At 41.6% G+C, this 19,599-nt stretch overlaps 1 protein-coding gene across 1 annotated transcript in view; it reads left to right on the top strand.

Annotated features, from left to right (window-relative positions):
• col9a1c (collagen, type IX, alpha 1c) overlaps positions 1-19,599 on the top strand; it is a gene marked incomplete at its 3' end in the record, with an annotated part of 58,307 nt that overhangs the window by 11,986 nt on the left and 26,722 nt on the right. Inside the window, exons 4-17 of the mRNA XM_080734755.1 lie at positions 1,823-2,069; positions 2,719-2,868; positions 3,816-3,896; positions 5,177-5,194; positions 8,848-8,937; positions 9,498-9,533; positions 11,225-11,296; positions 12,094-12,138; positions 12,246-12,281; positions 12,479-12,502; positions 12,744-12,797; positions 13,874-13,945; positions 16,866-16,907; positions 17,703-17,759. Coding sequence (XP_080590881.1) covers positions 1,823-2,069; positions 2,719-2,868; positions 3,816-3,896; positions 5,177-5,194; positions 8,848-8,937; positions 9,498-9,533; positions 11,225-11,296; positions 12,094-12,138; positions 12,246-12,281; positions 12,479-12,502; positions 12,744-12,797; positions 13,874-13,945; positions 16,866-16,907; positions 17,703-17,759 — 1,024 coding nt within the window. The remainder of the gene's footprint in view (positions 1-1,822; positions 2,070-2,718; positions 2,869-3,815; positions 3,897-5,176; positions 5,195-8,847; positions 8,938-9,497; positions 9,534-11,224; positions 11,297-12,093; positions 12,139-12,245; positions 12,282-12,478; positions 12,503-12,743; positions 12,798-13,873; positions 13,946-16,865; positions 16,908-17,702; positions 17,760-19,599) is intronic.

Below are 19,599 nucleotides of genomic sequence, written 5' to 3'. Positions count from 1 at the left end.
ACCCTTGCACTCAAAAACGTGTTTTTTATTTTATTTCTTACTACAGCTAACTCCTCTTGGGAGGCATGACTTTGATACAGATTGTTAGAATGTAGCCTATACTTTGTTTTCTCATTCATCCACTGAGCTTCTGAGCTTCTCGCTATACTTCCTGAGCCATTATGCAAATAAGCCACTTTATTAAACCACTTTATTATGAACAGCAGTGGTGGGCGGGGTGTGAGGCCTGTGACATTTTTTTTGTTAAATTTGAATCAGTGGCGTCAGTTCAGCAAAAGCTATGGTATGGCAAAGATGGGAGTCCTCATGGAAAATAGGCATTACATTTTGGATAACACGGTTCTATTGTGAAAATAGCAGATCTACATGCTCACAACGCCTCGCGCTGCGAGGCGTTGTGAGCATGTAGATCGGCTATTTTCACAATGTATGAAAAAATATATATACTTTTGTCAGTTTTTTGCACAGGTTTCTACGGTTTCTTGGGCTGGATATGGCAGCCTGGAACGGTTGTTCAAGTGCAGCTAAACATGGCATGTTTTTACCCCCTGGACCCAGGGTATGGCAGCTGCATACCCCTGCCATACCCAATTGACGCCCCTGATTTGAATATTCATAGATCCAGAATTTCTTTCAAAAGAAAGAGTAGACTCTGATATGGGGAAACGTAAACAATGTTAACACATCATAACAGAGTATTTTAGCTTCTTCTTTTGTTTTTTGCATCCTTTTACCACTTACAGTAAGCCCTATATACTTTGTCATAGCTGATCTACAAGCACTACAGCTGATCTACAGGAACTGATATCTGTGAGCTTGTAGATTGGCTATTTTTTGCTATTTTATAAAAAAATAAATGCCTATAATGACACCCCCAAATAGGTGTGCAGAGGTTAATGTGATTAATGTAATTAAAATGAGTTGTAAATTGTACCAGTTGAATTGTGACAAATCACTGGCAGATAATATAGACATCTTGTTCAAGTTATGTTATTTGGTGAAAACAAAAGGTCTCTGGACAAAACTGGAACTGTAAACCATCATTGTCACCTACAGTAGTGATATCCTTTGTGGTGCTGCTGCTATGTGACAACTGCATTTCCCTCTGGATCAATAGAGGTCTGTCTATCTATCTGTACACCTGCCTGTTCCACACAGCCCATTTTGACATCTTGACAATGACACAGGTCACTTTTATAGCATTCCACATGCTAGTCACGGTCCAAGAAGACAGTCAGAGATGTGTTTTTATCCATTCTGACACAAGGTGTATTCTCTGGCGACATAATTTTATACAATAAGTTTATGCTTTTAAGACGTAACAATAAAGAACCTTGAATCTCAACCTTGTCCATACAGTATATAGGGGTGTCACAATTATTACATAATCGTCTAATCGCAATTATTTGACATAATCGCAGTTATTTTGACATAATCGTCATAATCGTTGACATGTTGAAAAATGTTCATATTTTCAAACATTTCACAAAAATAGTGGAAATAGCAGATCTACAAGCTCACAACGCGTCGCGATGCGACGCGTTGTGAGCTTGTAGATCGGCTATTTCCACTATCAATGTTCTTTTTCAAGTATAAAGTTGTCAAAAATGTAAGTAATTTCTTTGTGCATTTAGGTTATGTTTCATACCTGCCATGTGCAACTTCAAAGCCTATAATAAGCCAAACAGAAATGTAATTGTCAACGACAGAAACACAATTAAATCGTTAATCGCAATTATTTGAGTGACAATTAATCGTCATGTAAAATGTCATAATCGTGACAGCCCTAACAGTATATCTCTTCTCTTCTCCTTCATCTCAGGCTGAACTTCCCCCGGGGCTTCCCTGACGAGTACTCCTTCATGTCCACCTTCCGCATGATCAAGAACACGGTCAGCAAGGTGTGGAACATCTGGCAGATCGTGGACGAGGACGGGCGCAAGCAGGCCGGCCTTCGGCTCAACGGAGACCAGCAGGCTCTGGAGTACTTCCTGATGGGCGCCGACGGCACCCTGCAGACCGTCAGCTTCCCCGGGCTGTCGGTGCTCTTCAACACCAAGTGGCACAAGGTCAGAGGCGTCAGTCAATTGGGTATGGCAAGGTGTGGCCGCTGCCATACCTTGGCTACAGGGGAAAAAAATAAAATGTACTTCTTAAAATAAATTCATAATGCCTGTTGTTAAGTTATGGCAACATGACTGGTGTCTTGCACGCGTGCCTTCACTAGTCATGTTGCCATACTGTACTGTAGCTTTTGCTGAACTGATGCCACTGCACAAGGTCAGTCCTGGAAATGAAGCCTATATTCCGGGTTCTTGTTGAGCCTGCTGTTCCTATTAAGGGGCCAGCAGATGTCGCTATTTCAGCTTCGGTGGTGTCCTTACAGTACATTATAATCTCAATGGGAATGGGTCAATGAGGTTTTGGGTGAACTTTATTACCTTAGTAAACTTTTTCATAAACACTGTTTCAATCGTTTTTTTTTTTTTTTTAAATCATCATGATATGCGTTTAGTAAATTATGGTCCCATTGATTTAACGCAACTTGTAGTAAAAAGTAGGCCTACAACATTTTCCACTGAGTGGAGAAGAAAAAGGAAACACTCAAGTAAAGTAAAAGTACCTCAGAGTCCCCCCAAGTGCAGTACTTGAGTAAAACTATTGCATATTATTATAACACTAATGCGCTTCATTACTTTGCACCTCTGTGTGCACCAGGTGATGATCGGTGTGGAGCGTGACCAGGTCACTCTCTCTGTGGACTGCCAAGCTGTGGACAAGAAAGCCATCAAGGGCAAAGGGCCCGTCAACACGGAGGGAGACACGCTCATTGGCCGACTGGACACCGACGCCGATGCCTCCGTGGTGGTGAGTGCCAAATGGAACCTCTCTTCACTCTTTGAATGTGATTCGTAGGGCTGTCACAATTATTACATAATCGTCTAATCGTGATTATTTGACATTATCGCAATTATTTTGTCATAATCGTTTTTGTTGAAAAATGTCCGAAATAGTGGAAATAGCAGATCTACAAGCTCACAACGCGTCGCATCGCGACGCGTTGTGAGCTTGTAGATCGGCTATTTCCACTATCAAATGTATTTTTTAAGTAGTAAGTTGTCAAATATGTCAGTAATTTCTTTGTCATTCTGTGTCATATCTATCATGTACAACTTCAAAGCCTAAAAGCCAAACAGAAATGTAATTATCAACGACAAAAACACAATTAAATCGTTAATCGCCAATTATTTGAGTGACAATTAATCGTCATGTAAAATTTCATATCGTGACAGCCCTTCATTGCACATAGACAATCCTGTACAGTATAGCCTACCTGCTATTGTTCGACCATTTCTGACCATTTGTGACGACGAGAAAAGGGATGCCAGCCAGGTTGAAAGCTGGTTGAATCCCATTCACTGGCTTACAGGGCCTATCGGTGAAGCATTGCCTCCTGCAAACAAACTGGGCTAAGGGTTTATGCACAAGCCGAGCTCTGCTGTAATTCTAAAGTGCTGCTGCTGCTACAGCAAAGCTGCTCAGCTGGGTGCCACTGGAAGGGAGGAAAAAAATCACTTAATCCCAACAGAACATCTCAGCGGTGCAGAACCATGGACAGTATTTACTGATTCAGCCCATAGAGGGCATTGATTTGAAGCAGTGAAAGAAATGCCTGCAAATGAAATGCCTGCAAATGTGGCCTTGCAACCCGCCAAAGTCTCTCTCGGACTCAAATGGTGCGAATCTGAAACGAGAGGACTGCTTTAATGTGTGTGCCGCTAATTGCTCTCTTGCTTAATTGCCTTCTTTTTCAGTTTGAGCTTCAGTGGATGTTGATCCACTGTGACCCCAAGAGAGCCCAGAGGGAGAGCTGCAACGAGCTGCCTGCCACTGAGGTACAATAAGAACAGGCCTGGTCCTAGAACTGAGCCATCTGCCGTGCTTTGCCTGCACCAGTGATTCACAAGCCTTGTTTTCCCTTAGAGCCACCACTTCTTACGTCGGATAAAAGCTGAGAGCGCAAACAAACACACACACACATGCACACACACACTATATACTTCTCGCCTGATGAATCGCAACATACTGTGACACCAGTCCTTTGAATCTGAAAATATCAAAGTGGCCGCACACTTTATTTTAAAACAATAGAGACAGATAAAAACCAAAACCAATGTTTCGCTGCCACACCACTCACACCCTGAGTGAGGAAGGCACAAGGCTGTCAAAAGTTTTTTTTTTATCTGTTGTCTCTCAATAACGTTTTTGTCACATATAAGCTATAAGTGCACTTTGACACATTGATCTTTTCAAGCATTTCTGACTTCCACCAAACAGACAAGGCCTTGCTGTGATCTCTTGCACCCCCCAAGGTGGGCCCGTGGCCCCCCGATTGGCCTTTCTTTCCTTTGGAGAAGCTTCTGTGCGCTCTGTCTACTGCAGAGAGGGAAAATAGTAGGAAGACAGAGTTGCATAACTGTGACAGATACCCCACGAAGCAGTTTCATTTAATGCACACACAGCACTGTCAGGCTTTTATTACAATTTAGTTTATTTGTTTAGGTTCAAAGTAAACAAACCAGGCTGCGCAAGTTGACCCACTTTGGGAACACGTGTTTTGTCACACATCTCTGTCTAATGTAAAGCCTTGCCTTATGATACAGTCTCTTTGAACTAAGCTTAGAGCGTTTTAATTTAATCACTTTGACAGTGTCTATCCAGAGAGGAAAGGAGTGTTTCCTGGCCTGTGTTGCTCTGGTAGAATTCAGGCTAACATTTCTTCTTCTGTTCTGGCACGGTTTCAGACCCTCCATCTCTGAAAGGGTACCTTAAACTCTGGACATATGGGGTACTTTTGCACCTTAAACTCTGGGTATATGGGGTACATTTGTATCTTAAACTCTGGTATGGGGTACATTTGTACCTTAAACTCTGGGTATATGGGGTACATGTGTACCTTAAACTCTGGGTATATGGGGTACATTTGTACCTTAAACTCCGGGTACAAATGTACCTTAAACTCAGGGTGCCACAAACTCTGTATTCAAATGACAAGCATGATAAGCTCCTTACTGTTATTGTGAACAGGTCCTCTTCCTCTGCTGACACTTTGGGTGATGGTGGTGTGACTATTTTCACTAATTCCACTTGTATCTTATTTCTCTTGCTTCTTCAGATGTATGCCAATGCGGAGGTATTTAATTTTCTTCTACTACTTTCTACAGTTTTTTCTCCTTTGTGGTGCTAATAATCTGCCTAAATGCCTCTTTGCTTGGTTCCATATTATACTTGTATGGTTGATATTCCTTTTTTCGTACCTAATTTTTGTTTATTTATTCTAACCTTCCACACCATCAAGCAATCTGGCCAGAGACAGCTGATAACCGCATTACTCAATTTGACGGAAAATGCCAGAAATAGTCTGGGAAAAATAGCCCAAATTAGATTGAGCTGCCTGCAGTAATTAGAGAGATGCACCTCAAGGACTATGCGTCTTTCCCTGTATGTGCAATGTCCTCTGCCAGGTATGGATTTAAACTGGATCTTGTGTTCATTTGTCATAGTTTAATTTAACAACTCAAGATTTCATTTCAATGATGTAAACTCAGTAATAAGCATCTGGATATTCTATCTCAACTCTCTCTGATTTAACTTAATTTGCTGCCATAAATAGACCTTTATTGAAATTCTGTTGTCATAGCAGGACTGATGTATCACAAATAAGCAACAACATTGTGCACTTTTTGATAAAAGCATGAATCTTTCAGTATTGTTGGTAAATATAATATAGATTTTCAGATGTGGAGGGAAGTCACATTTGACCCCTTGGGACAGTGAGAGGTCAAATCCAGGATGGCCCATATAACAACACATAGTCTACTGTAACACACTCATTTTGAAACCAAACAGTGCAGAAAAGCATTTAAATTTTCAACTAAATTGGAGATCCCGTTCATTTGGTGATACGTTTGAGATCACCAGTATTCAAGAAAATGGGTTTAGATCAAGGCCAATGTACAAATGGACCAAAAAATAAGCAATACAGTTATGCATTTTGATAGACATCACTCAAAGAGCAGGTCCGATTCGAGTAAAGAAACGGTTTGATACCATGTTAAAAACCAAAGGCTTTCTGTTCCTCCTAGTCTGAGGGTTTATTCACAGGGAATAAGAGAAACATGTCTGAGATTCTCCTTCAAGTGTGCTAATCTGACCTGCAGTCCAGGTTGCTGGTCATGGTGATGGTGTCTACTGTCTAGTATCACTATAGTACCATGCTGTTGCATCGCTTTGTTGCTGAAGTTCTGTAGTGATCTTGACAATTACATCCCCCTCCTATCGTCCAGAGTCTGAGTGCTCTGGGATTGCCAGTCAGTCCAGTATCCCCACTAGAACCTTTCTCCATTGCATTGTTCTTAATTAGTAAAACCTATTTCACCCGACTTGAGTTCTGCCAGTGCCAGGAGCACGGAGGGGGGAGCATTTGGGGATGAAGTGTCTTGCTCATAGGGACAGACACCTCAACACTGGGGCCGTGGCATGAGAAGCATTCTGCTGGCAGTTTGCCTGGAATGACCCAAAGTACAAACTTCAGTAAAATATCTCTGTGCTGCTTACATTAAGGATTCGACAGCACAGAGGTCAAATGTGACTTCCCGCCACATCTGAAAATTAACATTATGACATATACAAACTAAGAGAAAAGTTTCATGCTTTTATCAAAAATGTTTTGCTTAAAAATGGGAGCTTATCTGGTGTACTAACAGATACAGGCTAGGGTAGAGAACTATAACTAATATTCAAGCATAAAAACAATAAGCATAAATAAGTAGTATTTTACAATATGCACTTGTGCCGACCAGGATTACCATAATGAATGAACTGCATGGATAGGTATCAGTGTACAATCTGTGTAAGTAACATAGTCATAGGGGTAATATGATGTGAGGCTGACACTAATGGATAGATTTAATTCCAGCTGAACAGTGTGTCAAAAACCACGTGGTACTTGGTAACGTGTTATTGCCCACAGCACGAAGCCAATTGTTCATAATGATATTATTGCACAATTAGCTGTGCTCTCCATGGATGACTATTTATTGTTTAATGTTTGATGAAAAAAGCCTTTTCATAGCTAAAAAGAGTCTTCCTGGGGACCGACACAGAAAAACATTTCAACAAAACATTTGTTCGTAGTTGTAATGTATTCATGGTACATTTTTATTTCATGTCACTGTACAATAATTCTTGCAAATACAATTAAAAAGACAGAAGTATTGTACATGAGAAATAAATAATAGAACTAAACAATAAAACTAAGATGAAGTTGGGTACAATCAACATTTCAATGATAATGATTATTTGTAGAGTACTTTTCCAAACAAGGTTACAAATTGCTTTACAGAACAAAGTCAAAGAGCAGCATGATAGCTATAAGAATAAAAGAAAAAAAAATCACTGGATAAAATAATTAAAACACAATTATAACACAATATAACGGAAGGTTAAAAAGGCAAAACCACTAAGAAAAGGCCTTAACATAACATTAATGTTTTCAAAAGTGATTCAAAAGAAGACACAGATTTTGCTAGCCTCAGGTCCTCAGGCAGGGCATTCCAAAGCCTGGGTGGCCGGACTGCAAAAGCTCCATCTCCCCAGGTAAAATCCCCACCTGAGGATCTAAGGTAGGGAATTGGATGGGACGATAATCGTTATTTTTCGCATATTCTCTCACAATAATCGTATCGCAGAGATTTTAATTTATCGTGAAATTGTCCTCTGCAGGGTTCCCACGGTCATGAAATTCCTGGAAATATTTTGAAATTAGAAAAAAAATGTTTTCCAGTATTGGAAAAGTTTTGGAATTTATCAAGGGTCCTGGAAGGTCCTGGAAAAAAATAGCTATGCATTGTCTTTGGTTATTGATTTTGTTAATACCTCTGAAATGACAAACATGGGCCAAATTGTCAAATATTAGAGGCAGAAATTGTGAAAATAGCCGATCTACATGCTCACAACGCCTTGTGAGCATGTAGATCTGCTATTTTCACAATAGAACCGTTTTATACAAAATTCCTCAACTCTTAGTGCTCGTCTGGGTGCCGGGTCCCCAGTTAAAACATGATTATTTCGGGGGTCACGGCCTGAAAAGGTTGAGAACCACTGCCATACACTACCTGTCTTTGGGCATTGCGCATAGGAGTAAGTGACCTGTTATTGAGCTGAATTATTGTTATATAGTCCTGGAAATTGGGTTAAATATTCTGGAAAAGTTTTGGAAATTAATTGGTAAAAATGTGTGGGAACCCTGCCTCTGTCATACGCAAGGATTAATTAGTTTTTGTTGAGCTGCGAATTAAGTAGCACTTAAACCCCTCTATACTTGATAAAGCGGACCTGTAAAGAGCACATTTGGTACGCTCTTATTTCACTCTACATAAATCAATTCGCCAAAAATAACAGATCTACAAGCTCACAATGCATTGTGAGCTTGTAGATCTTCTATTTGTGTGAACGTTCCCCCCGGAATAGGGATGTGGGGGGGTTCAAAGCGGTTAATAATAGTGGCATTTTAAGTTTTAGGCATACATGTATTTTGATTATCGCGATAATATCGTTAATCACAATTAATTTCATATCGTCCCATCCCTAATCTAATCTAGCTACTGTACACTCTTTTAACCTTTTCTTCAAAGTGGGTCTTGTGTGTTTATGTTAGTGATAGGCAATGAGTTCCGTCATGTGATAGCTCTATAGATCACAGCACAACTGTAAAGAATTATTGACCTTAAAGTTACACATTTTCCTCTGCGTCCATGTATTGTGACTGGTTGTCTCCTCTCTCAGCCAGAGAAGCCCATTCAAGGACCCCCGGGTAGCCCCGGTCCAGAGGGCCCCCGAGGGCCCCAAGGAGAAGACGGCAGAGACGGGAGGGACGTAAGTGTGTTCTCTGTAATGAAAATAACGCGCTGAAGTACATTTTACAATAATCCTCTAGGCCAGGGACCCCCTTAGCTGAGAGATAGATGAAGCAGGGACCCCACTAAATATTGTATACAAGTTTGTTGCAGATTAAAAATGTTCATAGATTTCTTAGACAGCACTGTCATTCTGTTGGAGTAATATGTATTTTCAGACATTTAACCACTTGAACCATCAAATACTCTACAAACCTCGTCTACAAGCTTACAACGCCTCGCAGCGCGAGGCATTGTAATAAATCTGCTATTTTTGGCTAATGTTCCACTCAGAATAGTTGCTACGGTTCAAGTGGTTAATGTAAAAACATGTTCCTATCACACAAAGATTTGGCGGCCCATTATTGTTACTCTGAGGACCCCCTAGGGGTGCCAGACCCCCTGTTGAAGACCCCTGTTCTAGGCTATACTTAGAATTTTGTCCCACAGAACTGGGATGCTATAGCGTTCAAGTGGTTAATAAGTACTTTAGTATGCTGTTAATCTGTTTAACTCCATGTGGTCTGCTCTTCTCTCCAGGGTCTTCCAGGGTCAGGTGGCAGTCCAGGATCCCCTGTAAGTATTAGCCGAATCGCTCAATAATGCATTAATTACATAATTCACTCTGTGTGATGCTATAGCATGAGCCTGGTGTTGTGTGTGTTGCTGTGATTTTGCTTTGGCAAAGTATTATGTCACAGTTTTTTTGAGTTTCAGTGAAATTGAGAACAGGAGCGCTCGGCGTGCAGGGCGGGGCGGAACAATCGGTCGCTTTGATACACAACGACAACGACAACGACAACGTAGCGTCGGCAGGAATGATAGCGCCTCACCCCACGGAGGTTAGGGTTAGGGTTAGGCATAGTTTTACTGAGGTTAAGGTTAGCGTTAGGGTTAGAGTTAGGCATAGTAAGCTAGTGGCTAAACACAGCCGAGCTAGGCTAGTAGATAAACAAAGAAAGAGTGGTCGCAAACGAGTGACGTCAGCAACTACACAAGTGAATGGCTGTTGTCGCCATCTCATGGTGAATACGCAGTATTACACAGGTGCGCTGATAAGAGACTATCAAAGTGAATTGATCCTGGTGGTGTTAGGGGTGTGTGGTGAACTACAAAACGAGCGCTCTTACCCCAATCTGACTGTAACATATATACAGACCCCCATTTGATATTTTTTATCCATGGGACATCAAGCTATACTGTAAAAACCTCAGTGTTCATTTGAGAGAGTTAATGAAATCAGGAATTAATACAGTACTTGTGGTAATAAACGGTTGGATATTCTATCTCAATATTTTCAGAGCTCAGTCTCTCTCTGATTGAACTTAATTTGCTGTCATAAATAAATAGACCCTTATTGAAATTCGGTTGTCATAGCAGGACTGATACATCACAAATAAGCAACAACATTGTGCACTTTTTGATAAAAGCACAAAACGTTCAGCATCGTTGGTAAATATAACATTGATATTCAGATGTAGAGATACTTTTGGCTCCTAACGATCATTCATTTAGCTGGGGACCCCCTGGAATCCCCTCAAGGACCCCCGTGTGGAGGGGGGGGGGGGGGGGGGGGGGGTCACTCAGCACACTGAGAACTAGTGGTCCTGGAAGGTCCTGGAAAAAATAGCTATGCATTGTCTTTGGTTATTGATTTTGTTAATTCTTTTGACAAATTTAACATTGGCCAAATTGTCAAATATTAGAGGAAGAAATTGTGAAAATAGCCGATCTACATGCTCACAACGCCTCGCAACGCGAGGCGTTGTAGCATGTAGATCGGCTATTTTCACAATAGAAACGTGTTATACAAAATTCCTCAACTCTTAGTGCTCGTCAGGGGGCCGGGTCCCTAGTTAAAACATGATTATTTCGGGGGTCACAGCCTGAAAAGGTTGAGAACCACTGGAATACACTACCTTTCTTTGGGCATTGTGCATTGGAGTAAGCGATTTGTTATTGAGCTGAATTATTGTTATATAGTCCTGGAAATTGGGTTAAATATTCTGGAAAAGTTTTGGAAAAGTTTTGGAAATGAATTGGTAAAAATGTGTGGGAACCCTGGTGTATATTGCATGAGCCTGATGGTTGTTGATCTTGACGGCGGTGCCGGTGAGGACTGCACACCTTCGATTGATTAATCGTTGACGGTGCCTGTCACGCTGTATCTTAGCAACACCATGTGTGTATGTGTGTGTGCGTGCGCACGCGGAGCGATGCAGGCAGGAGATTAATGTGTTTTGGTGCTTGTTGTGTCTGTTTCCCAGGGCAGCAAAGGCGACCAGGGAGAGATCGGTCTTCCTGGACAGAGGGGCCTGCCCGGCCTGCCTGGATCCTCTGTAAGACATGACTTCAGCCACTATCTTCTCTTTGATCGATTCAATACTTTATTAGACGGAAATGTAAAACAGCACGCAGTACACTAAGACATTAAAGCTAAAAGGATAACACAAAAAAAAGGTACTGGGAACTTGTTTCCATTGTGGAGCTACTGTATGTATTCACTTCATCAACATACTGTAGCATACAAGATTAACACAATAATAAATCAAACTTCAACACATACAAACACTATTATGTATAAAAGACATTACATTTACCTCCAGTTGTGGCCTCCATGTTTTTTCAAGACAATTTTGACACGCCCACATACGTGCACAAACGCACGTCATAATTATTACATAATCGTAATTATTTTGACATAATCGTTATCATTGTTTACATGTTGAAAAATGTTCATATTTTCAAATATTTTCAAAAATAGGGGAAATAGCACATCTACAAGCTCACAACGCGTCCCATCGCAACGCGTAGTGAGCTTGTAGACTGGCAATTTCCACTATCAATGTTCTCTTTCAAGTATCAAGTTGTCAAATATGTAAGTATGTACATTTTTTAGGTTATGTGTCATATCTGCCATGTGCAACTTCAAAGCCTACAAACCAAAAAGGAATGCAATTATTTGAGTGACAATTAATCGTCATGTAAAATATCATAATCGTGACAGCCCTACACACACACACGTGCACGCACACAGATTTATATATATATATTTTTTTCCACACACAAGCTAGTCTGCGTATTTCCAAGTTGTGAGAACTTGTTCTGATTGAGTGTTTTCTCCTGGTTGCTTCAGGGCATGCCTGGACCCATGGGTCCACGGGGTGGCGTGGGAGAGAGAGTGAGTTTTACTTTTATTAAAGAGCACTTTAAAGCTATGATGGTGATTTCATATAATCCTCTTTGAGGGACACCAATGTTAACCGATCTGTGTCCATCTGATCACAGGGACTTCCTGGTTTTCCTGGTCCACCAGGCCCTCCTGTAAGTAGCTAGACTACGGACTGTGTCTTTACTTTTTTAAGATGTATACTGTATGTACCACCAGCCAATGAGGGCAAACAAATGACTTTATGCTGTATAGTGTATACTGTAGTGTCTGATTGATTTATGTGAAACTAGCTTCACCTGAAGATATCTAAGTATGTGTGTCTCCCCCCCCCCCCCCCCTCTCTTCACAGGGACCAGAAAGTGAAGGCCCTCCTGTATGTATACTATTCAACACACCAGCATGCTGTGTATCGCTCTCCTCCAAAACCCATGGTGCTAAATGAACATAAACACACTGTACGCTGATGATACTGTGTTGTAGATGACTGCTCTGTACCGAACGTTGTACCTCTCTCTCTCTCTCTCTCTCTCTCTCTCTCTCTCTCTCTCTCTCTCTCTCTCTCTCTCTCTCTCGCTCTCTCTCTCTCTCTCTCTCTCTCTCTCTCTCTCTGGCAGGGACCAGCTGGGAAACCAGGGACACCAGGAGACGAGGGAAACATCGGGCCTGAGGTCAGAGCTCTTTATTCAGTCTTTATTTGCACAGTAAAATCCTGTGTTAATTTAAGTTGCGTAGAAATTGAACCATTTTGGTGTACTAGTTAAACTAATTCGACCAATCTTTATAGCCACTTGAGCACTTTACTTGATTGACCAGAGTCCCTCAGGGCTCTGTACCAGTGACTTTTCTGTTTTTGCTCTACAATAGCTGAAATACAATATAATACAATACAATGTAACTACTCTAGCACATCTGCAGTGGTCTCTTCCATTGAGACATTTAGACCCTGGTGTCAGGTATGACACCTACTGGTAGACTAGTAGTACTGACTGAGCGGTAACTTCTTGTCTCCCATGTGGGAGAACCATGAGATTTGGAGTTTGGAGTAAGGTTACATTTAGTTCCTTCCTAACTGTCAATGTTATAGCTGGGGACCCCCTGCAATCCTCTCATATGGGGCCTTTTCCACCGGCAACGAAACGGTTCGGGTTCTTTCTCCCGCCTATGGGATGGCAACTTTCTTGGAACCTTGGTTTGTTCTTGCCAACCGGCCGTGAACCAACTTTTACGGTTCGGAACCAACTCTGTTCTCGTGGAAAAAGTTCACCTCTGGTTCATCCCATAGGCGGGAGAAAGAACCTGAACCGGTTCTTTGCCGGTGGACAAGGCCCCATAAGGACCCTTGGGGGTCCCCAGACCCCACTTTGAGAACCACTGATTATCTAGCTTGTACGTTAACCAAGTAAAACTGATAAAGCATCTGTGTAATTTCCGATGTATACTTTGGCTATTCAAAAATAGCAGATCTGCAAGCTCACAGCGCGTCACTTTGTGTCGTGCTGTGAGCTTGTACATCATCTGCTATTCTTGAACAAAATGAAAATGAAAGTGTGGGAACTACACTGATTTAGAAGTCATTTGAAGCATAAGACTCAGGTCGTAGTGTGTTAAATTAACGCTGTTCTCTCCTTTGTTTGTGTGCGTGCGTGTGTGTGTGTGTGTGTGTGTGTGTGTGTGTGTGTGTGTGTGTGCGTGCGTGTGCGTGCGTGTGTGTGTGTGTGTGTGTGTGTGTGTGTGGATCTGGCAGGGTCCTCCCGGCGCCAGAGGTGGCCTGGGACTCCCAGGACCAGCAGGACCCCCTGGACCTCCAGGGCCCGCAGTAAGACAACAACCTTCCTTTTTTAGATGTTTGGATTCAACAACTTCTTCCTATTGATTTTCCTGTGTCACTTGTATTGTCTCTCTTGTGTCCTCTTCTGTCACCTTCACTCACCAGTGTAAAGTCCTGATTGCAGGGCCCGTTCCAGGCATAAGCAACATAAGCGGTCGCTTAGGGCCACAACCACTAAGGGGGCCACATCACAGGGAGAAGTTTTTTCTTTTTATATGTCATGTATCCCCCATCCAAACACTAGCATTATTTTAAAGATCTCACACAAGACACAATATAATAATTTGATATGCCACATGCAGTTGAATGCAAGTTGCAAATTGCATTATGCAATTCACCTGTGGCTCACAGAACCCTTCATAGTCTTTCCTTATTAAGTTGTGTCTGTGTGCCGATGCTGTGCTGCAGTGGTTATGACATTTTTAAATCAATGTGCTGAGGTCATCGGGTCATTCAAAGACACCCTTATCCGCCCGTATCCTCAAAAAACTAAAAACTAAAAATAAACACCAGCGAGCTTCCGTCAGTAGGGCCACCTAAAATAATCTTGCATACAGTAGAGCCACCTGAGTCTTAGAACCCACACTGCCTGATTGTTACGGTTTCTTTCAGCCGCGTGGATGCATTTTCTTGAAACTCTTCACCTCTTTCTCTTGACAGTGTGTCAAACCCACAGCCGTTAAGGCAATCGTCCAGTTACCGCACTCTATTTCACTTCCTATTTTGTGCACACAGAATGCGAAACATTACTTTGTTTATAAAGCACGTTTACAATGACCAAAGGTCCACCAAAGTGCTGTACAATGTCAGAATAAAGACCAGAACAAAAAAAGAGGCATAACAAAATGCTACATACAGCTGTCATAGTGTAGACTGTAGAGATGCAACTCTCATTCCTCATTGACATTCTAGTCCAAAGCAAGTTAGTTGGTTGTGTACATTTCTCATTTACTTTGCCACAGTTGTTCATTGGGGAAATATTGTATATAATATGTTCAATGAGCATTCCTTGTATTTGATTGTTTTTTGATTAGTGCTATTCTGTAGAAAGGCCCCTTGTCGACGAGTTGCAACCGTGCTGCAAAACATCAAACAATGCACCTGGTTTGTTGGTTGAGCAGTGGTTCCCAAACGTTTTAGCTCAAGACCCAAAAGAGAAATTAGACGTTTGCCCGGGACCCAAACTAGTGAAAACAGCAAGATCTACACAACATGACATAATTGTTCTACATCCAAGTCATTGAAAAAAAACAAAAAAAAACAAAAAAAATTAAATTCTGAAAGACCCTTTCAGACTTAAGGCCTTATCATAGTTTGAGGTTGAAGAGCTATCACCTCACATTTTTAGGTGGTAAGCTATCACCTAAAATGTGATAACAAGTGGAGGCCATCATAGATGATATTGTGATAGGTGAAATCCTATCATCGTGACTATGATGCCGCTGTGCCTCTGAAACCAGGGGGCACACTGATTGGTCTAGATCGACCAATCAGTGAACGGAGTGATCGGGTGATGTCTGAAGGTAAAAACAGAGGAGAGATATCGGGGTTCGCGGCGATAGCTGTTCACCGTGGTGTATGACGTAATGTTGTAGTTTTCTGACTTTAAAGCTATACTGTGTAAGTTGCTCAACTAGTGGTCAGTAGCGTTATAGCAAACCGCGGTCGCGTCTGCTTTTTTCGGCCGTTTTTCGCCGCGGATCGGGCCGTCAGACCACCGCGTCCGCCTCGCCTCGCCGAGACCTATCCAAAGAGGTCTTTCGTGTCCCTCTACGAGCCTCGGTTGGGGAGCTACATGCTAAACTCCTAGCCCAGTGTAAACACTGCAGTGTAATTCCTGAAGAGCTCGCAGTGTATGATCTGGGCTTTGATTGGCCGGTAGGGAGACACGTGTACAGAATGATGCATATGACGTAATTTTGCCGGGAAAAACAGCCCCGGTCACGGCCACCAGGGCTCATAGATACACATATAAAGAAAAGGTTTTGGGAGCTGAAATGAACAGAGTGGGTGTTCTAAAACTTTAGCGATTTAATAATTAGGACAAAGATTTGTTTTATTAAAAAAGTTACATAGTATAGCTTTAAAAGACTACACCGCGGTGATAGCTTATCACCCCACCCGGGACTCTCAGCATTTTGCACTGTTCTGGACATCTGGGTGCCCTCCGTGGTTCAGATGAGCACTGCTTGAAACTTCTTGTGATTTTGTGTGTGTGAGACTGTGCGTGCGTGTGTGTGTGTGTGTTTGTGTGTGTGCGTTCTAGGGCATTCACGAATAGTGATTTTTAGTATTTGAATTATTCGACCTCAAAGTATTCGAATAGTCGAATATTCGAACGGACTGGCCAAACTGTCAAATATTAAGTAAGCAAGAGGCGAACATTGTGAAAATAGCCGATCTACATGCTCACAACGCCTCGCGTTGCGAGGCGTTGTGAGCATGTAGATCTGCTATTTTCACAATATTATATGTAGATCTGCTATTTTCACAATATTTATCTGCGGAGCCGAGTGCTTGTCAGGGTGGGGGTCCCCAGTTCAAATATGTTTATTTTGGGGGTCACAGACTAAAAAGGTTTGAGAACCCCAGGTAAAGAGCATTAATAAATTCATCCACCAGGGACATTGACAACTCATTCTTATGACTTCCTATCTAGCCAAGCTTTATAAACTATATATTTTTTAAAGAGAAAACAATAAAATAAAATAAGCGAATATTCGACTTCGGTGAACAACGTCGAATAGTGACTTTGATATTCGAATATTCGAACATTTGGTGAATGCCCTACTGTGCGTGCGTGCATGTGTTTGTGTGTGAGCGTTCATGTAGCCGTGGGTGGTGGTGTGTGGGGTGGGGACATCTAAACCCTTGTGTGTGTTTTAGATGTCACTCTGCTGTCTTCTAGGGCCCACCGGGTGCTGGCAACGCTGAGGATGATGGGGAACCTGTGAGTGTGTTACTTTACTTACTGTCATCGTTCTCCTCCTCACTCTGTCACTTCTGTCAAGTGGCTGTGAATGTGTGTCACCTCAAGCTGTGAACCATGCTGCTCAAAATACCACACTGTGGTTTGGGCTGGGAACGTCTGTCTGTCTCTGTTAGGGATGGAACCATGTGAACATTTCATGTCAGGATTATTGTGATTTACGATATCATCGCGATAATCAAAATATCCCCAACATCCATTATAAATAGCAGATCTACAAGCTCACAGGTGAGCTTGTAGATCTGCTATTTTTTGGCAAAGAGATTTGGTAGAGAGTGAAAAAAAATTCTATCAAATACATTATTTCGAAGTCTGTTTTGCCAATTATAGAGGGTTTAAGTGGTACCAGATATGCAGCGCGGCAAATAAAACGTGAATTGATCCCTGTGCTTGACTGAGGATAATTTCATTTCCGGGATTCTCCGTGATACGATTATTGTGAGTGTTTTTTTATCACGATAAATGATAATAATAACAATAATTTCGTAGCACGAATTTCGGAGCACGTAAATAAAGAAATCAACCTCACGTTATGTCAATCACGTTTGCACACTGCCGCCCCTTTAGTATTTATTTTCGGACCACTGGGTCCCTTGCTCTCTCTCTCTCTCTCTCTCTCTCTCTCTCTCTCTCTCTCTCTCTCTCTCTCTCTCTCTCTCTCTCTCCTTGCCCTGAAAAACGCATATCGCAACGAAAAATAAACGCAGCTGAGTGCAACCATCTTACTGTAACTGTTTCACTCCTACCTGTTTGCAGTGTCCTGCTGCCTGTCCTGCAGGACCTCAGGGAAACCATGGCCTACCTGGAATGAAGGTGAGAGACGTGGTGAAAAGTAACTAAAGCCCCATTTCCATTCCTGGAAATATTTTGAAATTAGAAAAATATTTTTCCAGTTCTGGAAAAGTTTTGGAATTTATCAAGGGTCCTGGAAGGTCCTGGAAAAAATAGCTACCGGTATGCATTGTCTTATGTTATTGATTTTGTTAATACCTCTGAAATGACAAATTAAACATGGGCCAAATTGTCAAATATTAGAGGCAGAAATTGTGAAAATAGCCGATGTACATGCTCACAACGCCTCGCGTTCGAACCGTGTTATACAAAATTCCTCAACTCTTAGTGCTCGTCAGGGTGCCGGGTCCCCAGTTAAAACATGATGTTGAGAACCACTGGCATACACTACCTGTCTTTGGGCATTGCGCATAGGAGTAAGCGACCTGTTATTGAGCTGAATTATTGTTATATAGCCCTGGAAATTGAGTTAAATATTCTGGAAAAGTTTTGGAAATTAATTGGTAAAAATGTGTGGGAACCCTGACTGTAGGGCCGACCCAGAACTAGAACCAGAACTTTCCAGAACCAAGAACTTCCAAGAACCTGTGAAGTTCAGGGACCCAAGTTCTGCTTACGTTTCCATATAACCAGAACTAACTGGGAAGGTCCCAAAAAAGAGCAGCAGCGCTGCTGGCCCCGCCTATAGATTCCCAGAACGCAAGTTTAGTTCTACCTCAGGAGCAGGACTGAAAAACGGTTCCAGGAACCTCGTCTGAAACCGGGCGGGCCGTGTGCAATGGAAACAAAACCAGAACAAAAACAATAAGTTCAGGTTCCTGAAAGTTCTGTGTCCACCTTGCAGTGGAAAGGGGGTTTTATCGCATTTACTCGAGTACTGTACTTAAGTACATTTAGACCTGGAAATAGCAGATATACAAGCTCGCAGCGCAGCACAGAGTGCCAGGCTGCGAGCTTGTAGATCTGCTATTTTTTTGAAAAATCTTGATTTTCTTTTGCAAGTCTTTGAATATATATTTTTAAAAGCGAATATTTGTAACTCAAATCTCTGCTTCTGGGGGGGTTCCTGGAACGACATATTTTGGGGGTCCGCGTCCAAATACGTATAATCTTGGGGGTCCTTGACAAGAAAAAGTTTGTGTTCCACTGACATAAAAACATGCGTTTTTCAAAAGTCTTAGGAATTAGAAGACACTTATAGAATCGGGTCGAAATATTCAAAGCTTTTCAAGATTTTTCAAAAATAGCAGATCTACAAGCTCGCAGCGCGGCACGCGGTAACAATAATGCGTTCCCGGTCTTAATTAAGTTAAGTACATTTTTAGGACATTAACCTTACTGGAATATTTCTTTTGTTTACTTTTACTTTTACTCCAGTACATCTTAGATGCAAATGTTGTACCTTTTACTTCACTACAATTATTTGACAACTTTAGTTACTGTAGTTATTTTGAAGATTTTGATTATTATTATTTTTTTAAATGCATTAACTACTTCAGCTCTATGCATACTTCTACAATACAATCTACTGTATCTACAAGCCCACAACGCGTCGCAAAGCGATTTGTTGCGAGTTTGTAGATCTGCTATTATCAAAGCATCTTTATACATTTTGAAACTTGTGAAATGGGACATTCTGCTAAGTGAGTACTTTCACTTTCAGTACTAAAGTATATTTTAATGTGAATATTTTTGTACGTCTACTCAAGTACATTTTGAATACCAGACTATTACTTGTAACAGACAGGTTTCCCACGGTCATGAAATTCCTGGAAATGTTTTGAAAATAGAAAAATATTTTTCCAGTACTGGAAAAGTTTTGGAATGTATCAAGGGTCCTGGAAGGTCCTGGAAGAAATAG

This window comes from Nannobrachium achirus (genome assembly GCF_963921795.1).
Source record: "Nannobrachium achirus genome assembly, chromosome: 10".
NCBI classification, from domain to species: domain Eukaryota; kingdom Metazoa; phylum Chordata; class Actinopteri; order Myctophiformes; family Myctophidae; genus Nannobrachium; species Nannobrachium achirus.
The sequence above is the reverse complement of the archived record's forward strand: the minus strand, read 5'-3'. Positions and strand labels throughout refer to the sequence as shown.